The sequence below is a fragment of the Thalia democratica genome, chromosome 9, assembly GCF_965202585.1.
Source record: "Thalia democratica chromosome 9, ktThaDemo2.hap1.1, whole genome shotgun sequence".
In the NCBI taxonomy this organism is placed as follows: Eukaryota; Metazoa; Chordata; class Thaliacea; order Salpida; family Salpidae; genus Thalia; species Thalia democratica.
Window position 1 is genome coordinate 20,562,895 of NC_139173.1, and position 22,684 is coordinate 20,585,578.

The 22,684-nt window shown below is 25.6% G+C and overlaps 1 protein-coding gene across 1 annotated transcript; it reads right to left on the reverse strand.

Annotated features, from left to right (window-relative positions):
- Positions 1–2,049: 2,049 nt before the first annotated feature.
- On the reverse strand, positions 2,050–13,739 carry LOC145844691 (E3 ubiquitin-protein transferase MAEA-like). The gene is made up of 10 exons (XM_082952101.1): positions 13,680–13,739; positions 11,796–11,885; positions 7,498–7,596; positions 7,205–7,273; positions 6,453–6,587; positions 5,940–6,139; positions 5,407–5,470; positions 4,849–5,042; positions 3,400–3,589; positions 2,050–2,520 (listed from the first exon to the last, which is right to left on the reverse strand). The coding sequence occupies exons 1-10, from the start codon at positions 13,731–13,733 to the stop codon at positions 2,425–2,427; spliced, it is 1,191 nt and encodes a 396-aa protein (XP_082808227.1). The 5' UTR covers positions 13,734–13,739; the 3' UTR covers positions 2,050–2,424.
- Between the last annotated feature and the right edge of the window lie 8,945 nt (positions 13,740–22,684).

Here is a 22,684-nt window from a genome sequence, read left to right on the forward strand (position 1 = left end):
GTAGTATCTAGCTTTACTTATGTTATAATTCAGATTCGACTATTAAGAATATTTTATAAATATATATTATCTCAAGTTTCTACAGCTTTAATTACCTTAAACAATTAATTAATATTTTTTTTAATTCAGTAATTTTATGTTAGTTGTTTTTACTTCTTTTTACTTACAACAGGTTACTCATTGTTTATTTAAAATAACTTCGAATTAAAGTGTTCTACTGGTTTATTCCAAACATAAAGAATAAACTATTTAGTTTGCAGTGCAAGTTAAATGACTTGTTTTAATATTAAGAGATTGTTTATTGTGATTTAATATTTGGATAAAGTTTAAAATGTCCAAAAACGGTTTAATTGTTTGAATCAATGTTTCTTGCGCTTTCATGTCAGTGCTTTATATTATGATTTGTTATTTTATTTTGTACATCACTTTACTTTATCTAATTTAGACTTAAAAGTTATAAATATTATATATTTTTATAATGGTCGGATTTAACATTATATATTGTTTCATTATTAACCATTAATCTACATTATTTATTCTTATTTTTAATAAACAAATATATACCTATTTTAGCTTCTATTCTTCCCCCAAAGTATTTAACTTTCTACAGAGCTCCGTTAAAATGTGTTAGCTTATTAACACACAAAAACATGTGTTAATGTATCTGTAATAAAGAAAGAGTACTGTTCAAAACTTAACATTTTTACTTATAATTTATAGTTCTAACTTTTGATTAAGATTCCATTTAACATTGTTATGTGCAGTTTACTATTTTATTTTACTTAAAGATGTCGCAATTTTATTGTCACCGAAACCGGGTCGTAAATAAAATATTTAACTCGCACACCTCTACTTAATTCTAATTTTTTAAAAACATAGTGGTAAAAATAACTGTTTTTAAGTTAATGTCATTTTACTAAAATTTCTGGTAGTTTAACAACAATTTGATAAAAAAAACACCAACACCTTTATAAAAAATGCTTCTGTTAAAATTACCAAAAACTACTTCTACTTTTGAACAGTTCAATTAATTGCGAGTCTGTTTAAACAATATAAATTTGGTAATTTATAATATAATCTCCTCGTTAGCATAAAACATCAACTGATGTTAATTTTTCACCCTACTGACCAAAAGTTTTTCTTAAAAAAATTAATGTTTTTGATTGGTAGTTGGGACATTTAAACAACATTTCTTAAATTAAGAATTAAATTTTTTTAGTTTAACAGTTTAATCTTAATGTAAAAACAGTGTATGTAATATAAATTTACAAAAACAACGTGCATAAGGGTCCTAAGGTGCACTACATTTAATTTTTTTATAAATATCAACTATTAATTTGTTCTTTTGAAAATAAGTTTACTCCAGACTAGTAGGTTCTTTTACAACTAGCTCATGGGCTCAAGTTATTCATCTTCTCATTATCCAGTTGGTTATCTGAATTGCTTGAACCAAAGTTAGCAAATGAATTTGAGCTTTAAGATTATTTCCTTTTACTTTAGAAAAAAGTTTCATTGTTTTTTTCTTTATAAACGTATGTTTTTTATTTAAAGTATTACAGCTCTAATTATTACTATACTTCAAAAGGTTTAGGCATAAAAATTGAGCTTTTAAAGTTTGCATAACAAAAATTAAGTCTAATAAGTTATTTACTGAGACAAAAATAAAACTGAGACAATATACATACATACTTGTTGCAAAATAAATTGGAAACAAAAAAATGGAAATTTTGTCTTGGGGTATATACGATTCACGCATTTATGATACTATAAAAAAATATAGGGGTGTTTTAACATTATCAAGAAAGTATAAAATTTTACAGTGGTTATACTATTTAAAAAAAAAATATAAATATGCATTAACTCAATTTTTTGAATATTTTTAGTATTAGTGCATACATATTAAGAAGGTATCTTACATGTTTATTATGTCAATGTATAAAATATTTTATTTGAGCTAAACAATAACTCTTTAACACTAAAAAATTAATAACAATAATGACTCAGCAAAGCATTACAGGTCAAACATAATGAAATCATTACATTACAACTACACAGACGTTTTATTTTGTTATAAAAAATACAATTTTTTGATTTTTTCTAGTTTAACGTATACTAAAAGATTATTTAAAACACAAATTTAAAGTCTTTATCATTTGATCAAAAGAATTTTTAAACACTAAATTTTGAGACAATATACCTGCATCATTAATATATAGTTTTAAAAATCTAGAAGGTAGCAGCTCAAAAGTAGCTAGAAAACAAACAAAAATATCCTTATATTACACCTAAATACTACAACGCTGAAAAAAAAAAGAATAAAAAGGCAATTTAGCTTTTGTAAAGTTAATGAGATAAAAAGAAAAACTCGAACGCGCAAAAAATAATTTTCAACAACTCAGCTGTCAACACGTGATTGGTGAGTCATCACATGACGAACAACTTTTCAATTTCTCCTCTCTTGTACTTGCTTCCGGTTCGCGGGCAAACAACCTCGTCGTTTTGGGTTATTTGATCCAGTCCCTGCGCCAAAAACAATTATAGTGATGGTAGTGAAAAAAAATAGTGTTAGCAATAGCACATATAAAAACTTACAATACGACTAGAAAAATGCAAATAGAAATATATATTAAAATAATTATAAGATGTAACGTTAAAAGGCGTTAAGGAGATCCTGATAAGCTAAGCTTATCGGAATATATACCACAGATGTTTTTGTGTCAAAACTTTATTACGACTAACGGCGTTTCACTGCTCTCAAATAAATTTAGAACAGATCTACGGAGTCTCAAATAGCTCTATTCTTAGAGCTTTTTGAGACTCCGTAGATCTGTTCTTAAATTTATTTGAGAGCAGTGAAACGCCGTTAGTCGGAATAAAGTTTTAACACAAGAACATCTGTGGTATAAAAATAATTATGTTCAATCCCTAAAATCTAGGTACGTAAAAGAATACATTTAAATTTTCTGTAAACAATTTTATCAAACGAAGACCCCTAACATCTAACAACAAAAAGGTGTATGTATACGATAAACTTAAGAAATTTTATCTTTAGGAAAACTGAAAAACTTCCAAAACATTCGAATTACTTGAAACAAAACAACAATTTAAATTTATGGTAAAAACAGACTTAACAAAGGAATTATTTTAAGTTGATGGTTCTTAAATTAAAAAATATGTATTAAAAACATTAAAATAACTTATATAGCTACTATCTGAACGGAATATAAAACTACGATTCTTATTCAAATAGAATCAGAATAGAAGAAACAAAATGATATTAAGTAGCAATGCAGCATATAAAAAATTTACAATAAGACTAGAACAGCATAAACACTATAAAAAAAAACAATTAGACTATTTGTAATTAAACATTTATGTTTCTAAAAAACAAAATCTCACGTTTCTTCCGTACACGTAGCCGTTGGGCAGCACCATGGGCATGTTGTCGTCCGCCATCAGTTCCCCGGTTATCCGGCACACTATCCTCGATTGGCCGCAGTGGGCGTAGGGCAGGGGCCGGGCGAGCTTGTTGAACAGGGGGCAGCAGACCGGGCACTCCAGGGACTTGCTGCACTTGTCGTAACACTGGCTGAAAATAAAAAAATAATTACTATGTTCAAACTAATGTAAAAATTTTATTTTTAGGGTTCAGTATTGCTGAGGAGTCGCGCTGCAAGCAAGCGACTGGTTGCTGTTTGTTAACGTTTTCAAGCAAAACTAGAATGTTGGAGACTACACTTTTGAAATTGAAAAAAAAACTTGTCTTGTAATAAACATTTGACCAAAAACTATTAAATTTTCTTAAAATTAAAGGTTAACTTAACAGGATTGCCAAAGATTTTTTGAATTATTTTCCAGGTTTTTTTAAATTTCTTCCAGGTTTTTTAAAGAATAAGTTTTTTGGTTTATTTCTAGTGTAAAAGTACGGAATAAAAATTAATTTAAAATTACCTTAAATCTTTCCTTCCAGCACAGTATTTTTTTCTCTATTGAATTTCTTTTGTAAATTAAGTGTAAAAATATATTTCAAGTAAAAACTGTCTTGAATAGTATAACAACAGCAAAAAGATACTGTAAAGCTACTTTTAATCTGTTTGAAAAGTTTTATGATATTTTTTCTACTTAAAAGATTTTTTGTATCTAATTGAAATCTCATAACTTTACATATAAAAATTATTTAAAACTCCAGGTTTCACTTTTTTTGCTAAATTTCTCAAATTTCTGGCTTTTTTTCACCTAAATTTTTAATTCCATTTCAATTTTTTTTGAAACCCTGTTTTCAAAACTGCCATTGATACCAATATCTTATCTGATTATTTGAGATGATAATTTTTAAAATAAGGTTAATTATTTTAGTAGTCACAACCGTTGATTATTGAGCTTCAATGCTGTAAACTATAAAAAATCAAATAATATAAATTAAACGAAGAAAATATTATAATTTGAATTATAAATCAATTCAAGTTAAAACTAATCTGCAATGTATAATTTATTTAAAATATACTTTGCATTTAGCAAGCTAGTATTATATAATAATAAAAATAATACTGTTTTATTCTATTTTTTAAATTGGTTTTTGTACTATTGAAATCTAGTAAAGTACAGTATGAGATTATGTAAAGGTATTTTGTAAAATCATGGCTTCAAATGATCATAAACTAATATTTATTAAAACGTACTAATAGGTGTACGAATACTTTAGTAATCCATGTATGAAACATTGCAGCTCTTGGAAGCAAGTATTTATCTCAAGTTAATTTCAATTCTTTAGGTGACAACAAACATAATTTTATCATAAAATACCTTAGAAGATAATAACAACATAAATAAGAGTTAACTCATACTAACTGTGTTTTGAGTCCGGACAATCCGGCCTGCAGGGTGATCTTGAAGATTGAATTTTCGCCCACCTGATGCAGCTTGTAGTTGTCGTTCCTGAAGTTTTCCCTGATCGTTTCCCACCTGTTCTCAGACAGCAGGTACGCGTAAGAATCGGGTATCGTTTCGAGGGGCTTCCCCGCGAACACCAGCAAACCCATCGCCTGTGTGAGTGTTGAAAAGTTGAGGATGTGTTTTTTTGAAACTTTGATTAATTTTGAGTTTCGAACTATATAGTAGGGAATAAGTGCATGAGACTTATTAGCAGTTTAAAAAAATATAAAGCAGTTTAAATCTGTATAAAATAAAGTATAAAATTAAATAAAAAAATAGTTTATCAAAAATTTAATTGTTAATTTTTTTTATTAAGTTTATCTATTTTGGAGAGATATTTATACACTTCAATGACATTTTAACTTTTTAAACGATGCACTACTGTTTTTTTAACTATAATTTTTTCCTGATCACCATAATTTAAACTGTAAACAGCTGGTAACAAAATAAAAGTAATTACAAAGTTTGACTTACTTTTTTTACTTCGACAAATCTATTGTCAGTTTTATCGATACCCGTAAAATATTTCTTTGCGTGGCTGAAAAATAATGTAGATAATTTTTAAAGGTTTGCAGTCATACAACAACCCCTTAATTTCAAATAAAATATTAATTTATGATCTATAAAAAACACAATTTAGTTGTTTAAGTGTTTACAATGACTAAAAAAAATCAAGAATAAAAAAAAAATAATAATACAAAAATTTGAATTAAATACTTCTACTTTAAATATAAATGAAAAACTTAAAGCTGTTTCACAGCAGTTGGAACTAAAAAAATTACACGTGTATAAATTTAAAAAGTAAGATAGGTCTATAAAATATAAGAACTTAAATTACTCTTTTTCCTAATAAAAATAAGGTAGATTTTTAAAGATGAAATTTAAAGTTTAATTTAAAGTATTAATTACTTTATCGCTAATAAAACTTTTAATATCAACACAATTTTTATATTAATATTCTTTTTAATTGCAATATTAGTAAACACATCTTAAAACATAACAATTACTTGAGTGCCGACGCGAAGTCGTTCTTCTTGATTATTTCAACAAACTGCTGCAGCCTCAGCGTGAATTCCAGCTGCGATTTGTTCTTCCTCAGCTTCGACTTGTTCTCACTGCACCACTCGAGGCACGCCTGGAGGTCCTTCCTTTCAAGGGACTTTTCCACTTTTCTGGCGGAAATGAACACTTCGGAGTTGACCAGGTCCTTGAAAGCAACACAACGTTTTGTTTGACTTACTTTTTAAAAATAAAATAATAAAAAATAAAAACTTTTTTTACAGTTAAAAATTAGACCACAAAGAGTCAATCCTAAAAACTATAAAACATACCCTTTTTTATAAGTGGCAATTAAGCATTGAAACTAGACTTGGTAAAAAGCACTGTATTTGGTGTTAAAAATCCCCGGCTGTAATATTTAAACACTATTTTAATTAATTTGAATCTCACTACCGAGGATTTTTTAACACTAAACACAGTGCTTTTTACCAAGTCTGGTTGAAACTATACGTAAACAAAACCTGCAAGTTGTGCTGCTCGGCCAGGTTGAGAGCGGTGTCGTAGAAACCGGAGTGAAGCAGATGCTCGATCATCATCCTGTAGAATCTGTCGTTTTTCCACTTTTCCACGACCGCCTGGTCGGTACTGGCATGCTCCTGAATGTTAGGATTAGTGAGTACTCGGTCAGTGAGTAAACATTAGGAATATTTTAGATTTTTGGTCACCAATTAAAATACCGTTTAGTAAAATACAATTAACAATTTTTGAGTATAACATTTGAAAATTTAAAATGTTACTAACTTTAAACAAATTGTTTGAAGAAGATAAATTATAAACAAATTTACAGTTGTTTCAAACTGGACTAAAATGGAGAAATTTTGAAAAAACTTTTGAAGTGTTTTTATTAACATTATTAACTCAACTTTTCGATCAAAAACGAAAAAAAAAATTCTAAAAAACAACTTTTTATAGTTCAAAAATTTATGTAACATTAAAAAATTAAAAGGGTACATATTACAAATTGAAAATGATCTTTACAATAACTGCATAAACACTGTTTTTGAACGTGTTTGTTTCAAAAGTTCATAAGATAATCATTCTTTATACAAAGAAAAAACCTTGTTCTTGAAGAATGTAATTGAAAAAAGTTTAAGTAAGTTTTTTTTAATACAAATAAATTATCAACAAGCAGCATATAAAAATCATGGGAGATTTTTTTATTAAACTGTTTTAACGAAAGTTAACAAACAAGAACATTAAAAAGACAGTGAACCTTCAAATGTGTGACTCTTCTCTTGCACAACTTTGCGCTTCTCTCTTCGTCGTGTAAAGCTTCACTTGCCTTAATAAAATTTTTATTATTATTTAGCTAGGTAATAATTACATACATAATGTTTTATAAAACACCAAATAAATCGAATGAAAGTTAAAAAAAGCTTGTAGAATATTTTTGTTAACTCAGCTTTTTTCATTGAAACTTTAATTGTAATAAAAGTATAAAAGTACAGTCTGGGAAATAAAACTTAAATAACTATTTTTACAAGCTTTTTCATAAACAAAACTAACCTTTCTTTTGGCGTTTCTCAACTTTTCAATGACACTGGTCAGCATCTTAACAACTATGTCTTTACTTGGCGCTTCAGGCCTAGAACACATGGTTTCAACCTATTTAAGTACTGTTTGAGTAACTAAGATAAACATTTGGCTAAATCACTTATTTGTTTATCTTAGTTAAAAAACGCTTTTGAAACTGGATTTTCTTAACTTAGTAATCAAACTTTTTAAATTAAGGCTCAAAAACATTTATCACTTTGAAAACATGGCACAGTGGGTCTGTAACTAAAATGGAGAAAAAGGTAACTTTTGGCTAGAAAGTAAATATTCTAGTGCATTTAGAGCTTTAAACCAAGTAAAAAAAATCTATTTACACAAAAGTCATGCCAGTTGGTGCGAGTAGATTTGAAAGTTTTTCCATAATACAAAACTTGATGTCTTCAAATTTATAAAACTAACATTAAAAAATAAATCCTTTCAATAAATCAGAAGAGGAAACAAAACTATATATTTTTTGTGTTTTGTTTTAAACCTAGTAAACGTTCAAAAATTGTGAAAAATTTGCTAACTGGGACCCTATAAATGAATGTACAAAAATAACTCTCCGATTTTGTATATTTTAACAAAGCTACCAGAAAATGGTCCCTATACACAACTTTTTTTTATTTAAAAATACTCTTTACATTCCATATACTGTTTTAACCAATGTATAGACTAATACATACCTTAATTTTATTATTAATAAAATAGAGTAGAACTCGATTTTTAAACAACATTTTCTATCTATTTTACATCTACTAAACATCAACAACCAGCTGTTACAACAAGAAATTAGTGTAATTATAGGCTTTAATAAAAAAAAGTATAAAGCAAAAACATTTTAGAGAGCTACTTTAAAAAGTCTGATAACTTTTATTCAAATATATACTTTTTTAAAAATCAATTTTAAAATTTAGTAGATATAGAATGGTCTACTATAAAATAAAATATTTGAAAAGATTTAAAAATACTGATTTTATAGAAAACTTAATAACCTTTTTGTAGTTTAACGTGATTTAAAGTTAAACCACTGTGTATAAGTGATTTAAGTTAGTTTTGAATTAATTTATATTCAAATATTAAAGGTTAAAGGCTATAATTCTTAAAAATTTCTAAAACAAAAAACAGTTTATAACACTTTTTTTTTATTAAACAGAAAAACACTGCTAGCTTTATTGGGGTAGAAAAATGTAAAGACTTGTTAAAAATAAAAGTAAAAAAAATAAATATAAATTTAAGAACATTACAAACTCACAACATATAATTTTATCGAGAAAACATAACAATAAAATACCTAACACACACTAACTTACTACCAACCAAAGGTATTTTTTAGAACAGATTTACTGTTTTGTTTAAAAAAATAAAGAAATACAAAAACTTAGTTAAATTTTGGTACAATAAAACTGTTTCTTTTATTTATGTTTTAATATTCATACACGGGAGGCATTTGGTTATTCTAGTAAAACTTTAAAAGTAAAAAAAAACATTTGCGGCCCAGGGTCATAGTTGTAGTTACAATGGGAGGTTTTTTTTACTCTTCATTACAGACCCAAGAATATCTAGGGTATCTTTAAACCTTCAATTATTTTTACCTAAGATATTTTTTCTCGACTCTTTATACAAAGCCTGAAATATCAAAAGTAAGCTTCAAAATTTTCTTTAGCAAATCAGATTTACATCCTTGCAGGCAACAATATTTTGACCCCTGTTCTAACTGAACAAGGTTATAATTATATTAAAACTTTGTATGATTAATTACTTACTAACGATATTTTTAAATTCATATTGTATCATTTTTCATATTTAGTATTTTTTAAATACTTTTATTATTTTAACACCTGCAGAAATGCTAACAAAATTTAAAATGTTAAAAAAAAATATAAAATAAGTTATTAATAAACACATATTTAAAAAAGGTTTGTGTCTTGGAATGTAAAATAATTCATATTTTACTATTAATTCATACAATAAGTTATAAAAGTACTATTAATGATGAGTCCTTTTCAATATGTTCAATGATTATTTATCTGGCCAATCTATTTTTAATAATATTGGGGGCTTTAGGTTTTTATTTTTGTTGTAAGTCAATGCATTCAAATATTTCATGTTGATCGATCTACATCGCGTAAATAAGTACAAGCTTGTGGTTAAATTTTGTTTTTTATGTTAAAATAAAATTCTATATATATTATATTAAAATATGTTTAGATCTTTATTTTAGAGAAATTGTACTTTTAGCATTTTTTTTGATATTTTTTGTTATGTGTTTTTCTGTTTATGTGGCCTAGGTTTTGATGCCTAGGTCCATCAAATGGACAATAATAATATATATCTAAAGTTGGTTTTTAAACTACATAATTTCTCATATAGTATAATGAAAATGTATGAGGAAGTTTATGATTTTATAAAAAAGCAAATTTTATTTCATAAATATAGTTTTTGAAACCAACTGTTTCTTAGATTTTGAAGGTCCTTAATTGTTTTCCAGATAAAAGGAATCAAAGAGAATCTTATAGACCACTTCAATGTAATGTAAAATTTAAAAAAAAAAAGTTTCTTAAACATATTGCTTCATAAAACTTTCCAATGATCTAGAAGTTTCGATTTAAATTCAAAACAGTAACTTAATGAGAAATATGTCTAGCAACTAATTTCTAAACTTTCACTAATTAAAAATTGATACACCCAAGGCACTAGTGTGTAATCTGGCATTTACTTTGACAAAAATTAACTTTGACCTTTATTTAAAAGTTCAAAATATAAACTATAAGTAAGTTTTTAAAGGCTGTGAAAATTTAAACTCAATTTTAAAATTTAGTCAGCTTTGTAAAAAAATTAAACTTTTTAAACTACCACTTATCAATCAGAAGTCTATAACAATACAATATTTACCCTGTTAGATTTGTCAGTTATAATACTTCTGAAAGATAAAACAAACATAAAGAAATACATTCAGGTTTAAGTAAAGTTTACAAACTAAATTTAGTGGATTATGTAAAACTATAATAAACTAAATCAAAAACACTTTAAGAACTGTATAATACGTAAAAACATTAATATGTTGATACTATGATTAATTACATAAGACTATAAGTTATAACAGTGTATGATTTTGATCTAAATTAGAATTAAACTAAAATTGTGAAAACCAAGACATTTATAATTAAAAACTAATTTTTCTGAACTGATTTTCAAATGAGTTCAGCTTGTTTGGACCTCTGGTATTTAGCACCTTATTATACTTTGAAACCAAAAAAAAAACTTGTTTTAGTTAATTTTACCAAAGTTAAAAAAATTCTTTAAGTAAATGATTTAAAAACTGTTTGTGGTAAAACATATACATTTTAAAAATATTAACTTTTGTTTTGGCTTTTTAGTTTAGATATTACAAAGTAAACTATTGTTATCTAAAATTTTGATTTAAATTTCAAAGCTTGCTTTGAAACTTTTAAGAAATGTTTTAAGAATGTTGCTTTGAAATTTTTTAGTAGTAAAAAAGTTGCTGATAGCTTACATTAAACTCTAAAAATAATTTTAAATTTCTAACGGAAAAGGTGGAACCTCTATAGTCTTAATAAATCATATTTAAATTATACATATATTTATGCTTTTTTGTTGTAACTAAATTAGATAGTTTTGCTACTTAAAAAGTATAGAATAATAACTCTAAAATTATGTAAATATTAAAAATTACTTTTAAGTGAATGATTTTGCAAAGTAGACTGTTTGAGCTCAAAAATTAATTTAATAATCAAACACCAAAATCAAAACACTTTATTTATAGTAAGCAGGGGCTTCATTTGATACCAATGCAGAGCAATTCAAACAAATCTTATTGATTTTTGAATTTATCAATTTGATTTAAATAAAGCAGAAGAACTTTAAAGTTAACATTAAGAATAGAAATAACTGAAATTAAGTATTTCTTGTTCGGCACCTCTTATGATATCATCATACTGTTAGGACATAATCATTCATAGCTATATTATATTTTGAGATGTTTTGAAAAATAAAACAATAATTAAAGATCTCTACTCAAACAAAAAGAAAAAATACAATTTAATTTTTTCTAAATTTTATTATGCAAACAGTGTTTTGCTCAATGAGCTCATCAGTGCTTTAGCCAAATTTCTGAAAAGTCATGGAAAATGTAAGTTGATAAAGAGATTAAGTTAAATATTATTTTTCAATCAATAAAAAAGTAGCTATTGTATAAAGGCTTATTTATACTAAACTGAGGTGAACAAAAGTATAAGTTATAGACATACCTCTTTAAAGCAGCTATTTAGAGTATTTGCTTCTCTATCAAGACTTTTTTGTGCAAGTCTAAACTTCTTATTTAGCATTTCATAGGGAACCTGTTATTGATTTCGAATTTATCTTCAGTAAACATATATCAATCAATTTTATAACATAACACATAAAAATTAAAACTTACAACAGTTAAGAAATGATATTCAAGTTTTACATTTAAAATTCTCCTTACTCTTGAGTTTGATCTTACCCAAAAAACTTTATAGTTAAGAGCACATTTGTATTTTTTAAGTTTCATTTAAAAAACTTTTTCATTAACTTAGTAATAATGAAAACAATAAGAACAAAATATAATCAGTACTCTTTCTTCATTACACTTCAACGGAGTATTCTTTATTTATTACACTAGCGCATGTTTCTGTGTCTTAAAGGATTAACAAACTTCAATGGAGCTATGAAGATCAAGAAATACATAATTTTGATCTTCATAGTTCTGTTGAAGTGTGTTAAGGGCATAGGGGGGGGGGGGGGGGGGGGGGGGTAAACACCCTTTTTTGGTTTTTGATCTTATTTTATATAGTTTTTACTAAGATACAAGATGCTTTTTACAGATTTAAAAAGTTCAAAATAATTTTTGAGATATAGCTGGTCAAAGTTGGAGGCAACAATAGGCTCCTTATGGGAGGCGCAAACTAAAACGGCAAAAATAGACTATTTTACTAAAAACCTATCTCCTCCTACGTTTTTTGAGATAACTACCTCAAACTTTCAGGAAATGTTCCTTGATATATTTAGAAAATTCTGTCGGAAGGAATTTTGAAAAATATAAAAAATAAAAATTTTATAAAAAAAATAAACAAAAAAAAAAGTTTTTTTTTTGTTTTTTTATTATAAAATTTTTATTTTTTAGTTTTTTTAAATTCTGTTCCGACAGAATTTTCTAAATACTGCAAGGAACATTTCCTGAAAATTTGAGGTAGTTATCTCAAAAAACGTAGGAGGAGATAGATTTTTAGTGATTTCTAGTTATTTGTCATTCTAGTTTGCGCCTCCCATAAGAATCCTATTGTTGCCTCCAACTTTGACCGACTATATCTCAAAAAATATTTTGAATTTTTTAAATCCGTAAAAAGCATCTTCTAGCTTAGTAAAGACTATATAAAATAAAATCAAAAACCAAAAAAGGGTGTTTACCCCCCCTATGCCCTTAACCTGTTATCACACAGAAACATGCGTTAGTGTAATAAAGAAAGGACACTGTATAAATTTTGTTATTTTTTCATATTTCATTAAACTTGTTTTGCTAGGATCTTTATTAGCAAGCGCTTAAATTTATATTATGAATAGTTATAAAATACAATTTTTTATTTAAGGTCGTTTGTTTTTAATGAAACTAAACAAAAAACATAAGGAAAACATTCAAATATACTAAAAATAATGCAGAAAAATCCAAAAGTTTAATAAAACAATGAACAATGCAGTTCACATCTACAATCTTATGGTTAAATAGAAATTATAGAACACCCTAAATAAAACTAAGATTATAAATAACAAACAATGTAATTTATATTAGCATTACTTAGAATTAACATTGTTTAGAATACATTGTTAAAAACAATTTTTAACACATTAAACTTTGCTTTCTTGTAAGAAAACATGATTATGATATCGTTAGTTAGCACTTCTAATGAGTTCCCACTCTTTGGTTTTGTTTAAAGTGCAAACTAAAGAGGAAAGTGACTGTACTAAACTACAAAGCCAATTACAAAAAGTTACCTAAAATTATTTTGTACACCAAAACTATATAAACCTAAAAAAAACTATAGCATGACTACTTATATATTTTATTTAAGCAAACAAAAAATATATAAATAAATTCAAGTTCTTCTGCAAATAACCTTCAAAGTTGCATACTCTTGTGCTCTAACACCGTCTCCAATTTTAGAAGTCATATTTAATATGCCTGTAAAAATATATATTTAATACAAAAAAGGAACTAAAAAACTTGCAACTAAAAAAGTTTCACAAGTTTTCTGAATATTTTTTTTATACAAAAAGAAGAACTTAAAAACGTGCAACTAAAAATTTTTACAAGTTTTTGAAATAATTTATTTTCTAGATTAAGTATTTAAAGTCAGTTTTGTCATGAAACATAAAGTGAAAACCAATTAACAATATGTTTGTAATACAGTTTAATAACAAACATATTCATAAGACTTTTTTATAAACCTAAATCAAGTATTGTTATTATCTAGAGCAGGGTTTCCCAAATGGGCTATATTGCATGTTTTTTGGAAAATTTTAATTAGCAGGAGAGCAATAAAAGTAAGGAGGCAAAACGGAGGGCAAATTTGAAAATTTAAGCAATTATATAAAATTTAAAAACTATCTTACACTGGACATCCTAAAGTTTCAAAGAAGAGTAAATTAAAAGGCCTGAAGGATAGTCGAAGGGTAATTTAAAACTTACACTAGATTTTTTGAGGTTTGTATTGAAAAGTGAAAGTTATTTTTATATTGAAAAACTAGGATGTTTGTTTTTTAGTTATCTGCCAAGGTGGTGATTATGAAAATGAGTTTGGTAAATCCTGATCAGCGTGATCAAGGTTACAAGTCTTAATGTATTTTATCAATAACTGTTAAATCTTTGAAACATTTTAAAAATTAAAATAAACTTAAATAAGTATTTATAATTAATTATTATAATAACTAGTCTTAATTTTCATTAAAATTTAGTCTCACTAAACTATTTGAAAATTATTTGTGGTCAACATCAAACTTTATAAAATAATTAAAAAATTAACAATTATTTTCAAAAAAAAAAGACTAGTCAGTTTCTAAACAGGCACACAATAACATCTCACAACTTTTTCAAAAGGCTTGTAATAGCCAATAACACCAACCTAAGATTTCAAGGAAAATTTAAAGTAAGAATAAAATATATCAGATATTAAATTACAAAACACATAGCTTTTATAGTTGCTTGAATAAAAATATTACCCTTATTCAGTCAAAGAAAAAAATGTTTTGATTGTTTTTATCACCATTTAAAAAACATATAGTATATTTTCTCTACAACTTAAACTAGCAATATGCATACTAAATGTTTAAGTATCATTATTTTTAGTAACAAACAATCCATAAAATTAAATAAAAGTATTAACAAAAAAACTATTTGAGCTGAGGGTTTTTTATTTTTATTACGTAAACAAAGGTATCTCTATATTTTCAGTTGCTTTTATAGAAACACCAAATGAATTAAATCAAGAGTGTACCAAAATAAAATTAAGATTTTCTATATAAATAATGTGCAGTTTTTGATTAAAATCAATGACATATATAAAACTTTTAAAAAAATAATAAGTTCTCTAACAAATTTGGTTTAAATAAGAAAATAAATCTCATTTAAAATCTAGAAAAAATATGTGGTGAGATTATTAAAAAATCTTAAATCTTTCCTGAAGATTTTATAAAAAATAATTAACTTAATTCAGCCTGTATTTGAAAAAATATTCAAAAAATCCTGAGTTTTTCTGAGATTTTAGATAACATCAAAATATCCACAAGTTTGTGGTAATCCTGAAATTATTCTAGGTTTTGTAGTTCTATATTATCAAAAAAAAAAATTCAACTTCAACAAAACTTTTTGACTTAAGAATAATTTTTAAAGCTTATGATAATATCAAACAAAACTGATGATTTATCCTAATTTTGTTTTAACACACTTTTTTAGTATCTTTAAGAGCTATTACACTAAATTGCTAATTTTCTTTAAAAGTTATGTTTATGATAATGTTTATTTTACAACAAAATTAGTCTTTTGGTCAGACTATTATTAAAAAAATTTAAAGAAAATGAGTTACAAAATTTATTTTAATTTGCTTATGGGATTTAGTTTGGATAAAAAAAGACCTTTTTAATTAAGTAATTTTCTGTTTAAGCAGGGTTGCCACTCTTTTAGTCAAATAAAATGTCCTGTCATCCTGAGTTTTTAAAACCTTTCAAAATTTTGTTTTTTTTAATTAAAAAAAACCTAACTCTTAAACAAAATTGGTTAAAAAGTAACAAAATTTTGAACATAATCAACTAAATGTCATTAAAAATGTAGAAAAAAATCTTTTCTGAGATTTAAAAAAGCCTAAAACTATCATGAGTCAGCCTGAGTTATAAAAAATCAAAATATCCTGAGTTAACCTAAGCTGTCCTGAGATTTTCAAACACTTCAAAGTATCCGGAGTTATCTTGATTGTATAGCAACCTTGAAATCATTACGGTAAATTAAACATAGTTGCAAAGGGTAAAGTTTTATGTATGTTTTTTACCATAAAAAAGTTTTACACTCATTTATAGTATGCTATTATTTTTATATTGATATTATAACTAATTCAAAGTAATGAGTTCTGAATCTTAAATTTTTACTATTTATTTAAATGTCATTTCAACTTCAGTAATAACTTATAGATCATGAAATTACTCTAGTAATAAAAATGGCCTATTTAAGTTTTATTTCTAAGTTAAAATAAACATCATTTTAATATATTTTAAAAGTACGATATCTATCAAATAGACTGAGATTTTAATTTTTTACTACAAATGTTACATGTAACATGTCTCTACTTCAAAATAAGCAAAACTTTTATGACCCAAAGTAACGTATTTATACAAAAATGTTATCTTAACTTATCTATTGCATCATCTTTTATTGCCATTTACATTTCAATAAAACATTTAGTTGAAAAACATCTTCAATTTTTAGTGAAGAGTTGCGATTGAAAATTTAGTAGTGCAATTGACAACTAAATTTTTTGTTTGTAAGCTAGGCATTTTTGATTTAGCTATTAGGAAGCTTGATATGGTAGACAGTATGAGGGTGGGAGCCCTGTTACTTCTTGTGCTTTGATGAACAGATGTAAATATGTGACCTTATTATAAAAAATACTAAAACATACATATAAGCAGCTTGATTAAAGAGAAGCTAATAGATTTGTCTTGACAAAAAGGTTTTCATATATTAGGTCCCCTAGGCTACCACGCCGAAACATTAATAAATGAGGGGGAACTTTTGTAATTAGGTTTACTTAGCATAGAAAAAATATATATACATGAGTAACAGTGTACTAAAGTTTGAGATACAATTTTTTCTGATAATAAAGGGCATAAGGTGGTCACACTTGTTTTTTACAAGTTAGTCTTATTTTATAGGGTTTTATACGAGTAGTCAGATACTTTTAACAAACTATAAGAATTCAAAGAAACTTTTGAGATATAAGCAATCAAAGTCAGTATGCTCAATAATTTCCTAATACAAGGCGCAAACCACATAAACACAAAAAAAGACTATTACATAAAACATCTATTTTCTTCTTCATTTTTAAACTAATCTTCTTCAATTTTTCACAGAGAGTCCATTTAAAAATTTTCAGTAGATTTAATGCAAGATTTTTTCCAATTTTGAAAAATAGATATTTCACCAAAATACCACCTATTTTTTTGTTCGTTTTTAAGCTTTAAAAGGAATGTTTCCTGAAGTTTTGAGGTCTCTAGCTCAAAAAATGAAGGAGAAAATATTTTTTTTGAGATTTTTCAAATTTTCAATAAAATTGACATAGAAACATTTGCGGTTCATACCTTTGTATTAGAAACATTTTACAAAAATAACAATATCTCAGACTTTAAACAAGATTTTAAATTCTATAAAATCTGGCTTGCAGTTTGTATGTAAAGCTTATATTAAAACTTGTATTTAAACAGAAAATTGAACTATTTAGAACTAAAATTTACCTTTCAAGCATTTAAATTTGAGGTGATTAAGATAAGACCTCTTGACCAAGCACAGAACATCAGGAGGGCAATGGAAGGAAAGTGGAAATCTTGAAGGGAGAAATTCTGAGGGTGACAAATACAGTTCAGATCAGCAAGTTTTAAATGGTAACGCAATCAATGACTTAGAAGTGGCCTGCCGGCACCTTGAACTTTAGAGCTTATGTTATTTTTTGTAAAACATGTCTGACTCCCCTGTGCCCTTTATTGTACTCTCAGAGTTTTGTAAGATGGAACTCATGATAGCCAGCACATATACAAAAAAAAGGTTTCAAGTTTCAGGAAAAAAATTTGCTAGTGAAGTGTGCCTATTTGTGATGATCTTTAAATATTTTTACTTAGTAACAAAAATAGTTCAGTTGAAGTCAAAAGTAGAATGACAAAGTAACACTAAAAATATGTTTTCTCAGTTCCCACCTTGTGAAGTGTTGATAGAACTGTTCATTTCATAACAAGTGTTTTGTTTTAAAATGTTTTGTTTCAACCATCAGGTGTCAGTATTTAATTGTTTTTATTTAGAAAATGATAATTTTGTGAATGATAATTCTTCAATGTTGTTTTTCATATTATTCTACTAGAATGATTATACATCATTTAGTTATTATCTCGATAACATATTGTTTTTTTAAAGACTAAAAAAGGGTAGGTTTAGTAGAAAAGGACCTTTCGGTTATCGAACTGTTCATCTCTTGGATACAGTGCAAAGTCTTTTTTTAAGCAGAGTACTTGTAAATGAAACTTCACTAAAACTTAGTTCTAAAATTTGCTTTTCCTGGAAAAGTATATTTAAAGGTTAGTCTTGCTGAAAAAAGCTGAAAAACAAGCTGAGTCAGTAAGATTTTTTGAAGCTTTTTTTTTTGTAACCTTATCCTTAATCTACCTTACTTTTTTGCTAACACAGCAATTTTTTTTAGCTCAGGACTCAGACTGACCTTTATGTAAAGACTTTATCTAGACTAGAAACATGACGGTCAGCTCGGTGTAAAACAAACCGTAACTTAGCATTTACAACAGGTAACAGTAACTTAAACATCGAATGATATTGTCTACTTGAAAAAACCAAAAAGTTATAAAACTCAGCTTAAAAAGTAGTTATAGAAGTAACTGTTATGCTGAAAATTGTTTAAAATATGATTGAAACCCTTGTTATTTTTTAGTAAGTCTGAGATCAAATGATTAACAATCTTTATATAAACAAACTTAGTTTGTAATAACCTGATTTTTCACGTCTATAAAGTCTTTTAACCTAAAAATATAAACGGTAAAAGTTACTAAAGTAAAATGATAATAGTTATGAGAAAGTGACTACCAAAATATGGATAAAGAACTTAGTGTAATAGACACACCTTTCTTTCTTAAAGCTATAAACTAATTCTTTTTACTTAAACTATTTTAAGCCAGGGGCGCGTCTGGGTTTTTACAGTGGGGGAGCACAATATGTTCTGTTAAAAAAAAAAACTTTTCTTAAACAAGCTTTAAATAAATCATTTAATAATTATAAATAACTCACAACTATCATTTAATAGGATTTGTGAAAAATAGTGTAAATAAGAAAAATTTTCCTTTAAATTAACATTAAAATATTTTGGGTCGAATATTACTTTTAATTTTAGTTTAGAAGTTTTTTTTCAAAAATAAAATTTATAGAAATAATAGTTTCAATTTTTTTCAACTGATACAGACATTATAAAAACTGACTTACTATGTAAAACATTAACCATTTGTTAAAGAAAAACTGAAAAATGTTTATAAATAACATGTTAGCTAACGATGAAATTAGATATTATTATTTTGTCCTTTAGTTATTTTTTTAAATTAGAACTTAAAATTCTATATTATTCAATATATTTTGATTACCTGTTTTAATCATTTTAATTTAACTACTAAAAATTTAAAATCTGTTATAGAAAAGTTAGATTTTAGAATAAGGCTTTAATAATAAAAATAAATGACAAAACAACATTTTTTTTTGTGAAATAAAATTAAAAAATAAATAAAAATGTCAGTACATTTTTAATATGGTCAGTGTTTAGTCTTAATTAACTGAAAGAATAAAAACTTAAAAAACTAATTAGTATTATTTACTAATATTACACAACTATTAACATAAACTACTAATGTAATACTACTAATATTATAAACAGTCCTGGACAAGACATTAAAAGGTACTTGTGGTGTGTGACTCGATAACCGAAAGGTTCTTTGTGCGCCAGGTCCTAAGACCAAACATTTTGAGCGTTTTTTTTCGTTCATAAAACTATACTATTACTTTTAGTTCATAATAATATTCTTAATGAATATGCATTAATATAGCCCAGTTTTCAATTGTTTCATAGTTAAAGTTAATAAAAATTTGGTTTATATAAACTTTTTTCTACAAGGAAAAAAAAAAGTTCTTAATAAAATTTAACTTTCTAGCTTAAAAACAATGCACAACCATCATTTATTACTTATTAAGCATTTCTATTAAAACTCTATGCATTGTAGTAAAATGTAACATTTTAAAAATAGGTTCATTGAAAGTTTGAACTAATTGAGACATCTCAATTAAACTTAAACTTTAGTTTCTTTTCAATGACAGCTTAGCTATGCACAAGCAAATGTTGAAACTTTATTAAAGTTTAAATCTTATAAATTCAACACTAATTGTTTAAAAATATAGAAAAAAAAATCACAATCAAATATACTCACATGTGTAAATATTTAGTGATGTATTAAATTTATTATTATTTATTTTTTCTCCGTTTGTAGGGGGCACACAGGAAAGAGGAAACTGATCAATGCACGCTTCTGTTGTATTCAATGACTACTACAATCATTTTAAAATTTGTACCGCGGAAAGCCCTTTATACAATTAGGCCTGCGACTTATAAAAGGCTAGTAATCCCCTATTTAGTATTATGTGTTAATTAAAGTTTAGCAAGGTTTTTTTTTTGAGCTATTTTGAAATTCAGTAAGATAACCTTTTCATGAAAAATTATAATATAATCTATAATACACATCTAATTAAATCCCTTTTACATATTTGGTTTTATAATTCATAACTTTATTAAAAAGTAACTAAAAACTAAAAAAAAAAGCTTATATTTTCTTAAAATATATTTTTTTGCATTCCTTTTTTTTTTTTGTTTACATAATGCACAATAAAAAAAAAAACAAAGAAAACAAAATAAATTAACAAAGTGGTTTTTCTTTTTTACATTTATGGTAAAAACATAATCTTAATTTTTCAGCGGGACTATCACTAGCTTCACTTACAACTCATGCCTATAAACAAAGCCATAGAGAAAAAACAGAAAGTCCAAGCTTTAGAATATTTTGTAAGGGAGCAGAAGTATGTTTCTGACTTTAGAAATACTTAAACAATTATTAGGAAAACGTGTTTGACTAACTCGGTGTAAAATAAAAGTTAACTTTTTTGTGCTAACACATTAATAGTTAAAATAACAACTGAAACATTATCATCATATAACTTAAGGAGTTTTTGATCTGCTTCCTAGTCTTAATAATAAATACTAGTTTAATGAAGACAATGATGTATTTTTTTTATAGAAATTTTAAGCTTTGTTTTAACAATACAATAAGTTTTTTTAAATTACTCAATTATATATTTTAATAACTTAAACACTTTTTTTATTAGCTATACCTAAAAACAAAAATATGTTTAAATTCGCAACAAATTTTTTAGAAAAAACAAAACATGGGCTTTGTATTTAAATAAATGGTAGGCCCATGCAAAACTTTACTCAAAGAAATAGTTGTCTATTTTAACTGCTAAAAAGTAATTATCGGTTTAAAGGTTGAATTGCCTTTTAGTTTACTCATTACTAACAAAAAGTTTATAAAGATTGTTTAATTTAAATATTTTACTGTTGTAAAATTAAGCAAAAAATCTACGGTAGCAGTTTAAATTAAAAACTAGTTTTTTTTCTAGTACAGTCTATAATGAACTTATTGAAATTTTAAAGTATTTCGAGACGGTATGACACAAAATAATCTTAAACTTCTTTTAATTTAATAATTTACAAAATATTTTTGATATTATTGATATTTTTTGTGTAAAATAATTTATCACCGTAAAAGCAACTTCTAAGGCCGTAATTCATATGTAGTTAAAACTCAAAACTTTTATAACTATTGTTTTTATTTTTGTAGCCGTTGCCTTTATGTTACAAAGCAACGGGTTTTATATTGAACTGTTATTTACATGATTTTTATTTTATTTTTTATAGACAGTAACCAGTATCTGGCTTGTTGAAAACTTTAAGATGCTGCCTAAATATCTTTGAATTGTAATGCTGTTTTTTTGACGTAAAGTAGATGTTAAGTACTATCAATGTGTGCAGAACTTTTTATTAGTTTTTAGGTTTTATTTTTATTTATAAAAAAATATTTTATTTTATCTAGCTATTAATAGTTTTCATTTATGTTACTTACAACCAATGTTAAAACTATAAAAACGTTTTATACTTATAGAACTAAAGAAATAACTTTAGAAACTTATGCATTTAATGTTTCTATCCGTTGTTCAGTTTTTACTTCTATGATAATAAAATACAGTTGAGTATTCATTTATTTACTGTTTTTAAGACTTATTTTATACAAAATCATGAAAGTTTACTGTTTTAAAATTAAATATGACACTTGCGTTTAGTATGATACGATTATATGATAGACTTATAATTTTGGTATAAAATGTTTTAAACTCTTTTAAGCTAACTTGTATTGTTGTAAGTAAAAACTTCTTTTAAATTTAGCAAAATAGTTAGACTTTTAAACTAATTTTAGTACATTAAATAGATCTGAATAACTTTTTTCTTTAAGCAATTTTATTTATTTTTGTTTTTTTTTTCATTGCTTGCTTTTATTGCAAATTACTGACTATTAGTTAAAATTAAAAAGTAAAACATTTTAAAGTATGTAAATTTACGTCGAAACTTGTTTTTTTGGTAAAACTCAACATTTTATTATTTGCTGTTTTTATTTTTATGTCAAATACACGCTGTCTTCAAGTTACAAACCCACAATTTTGACGTAGAATTATTATTCATAAAGTTGTTTTTGTTTAAGAATGATAGCTACT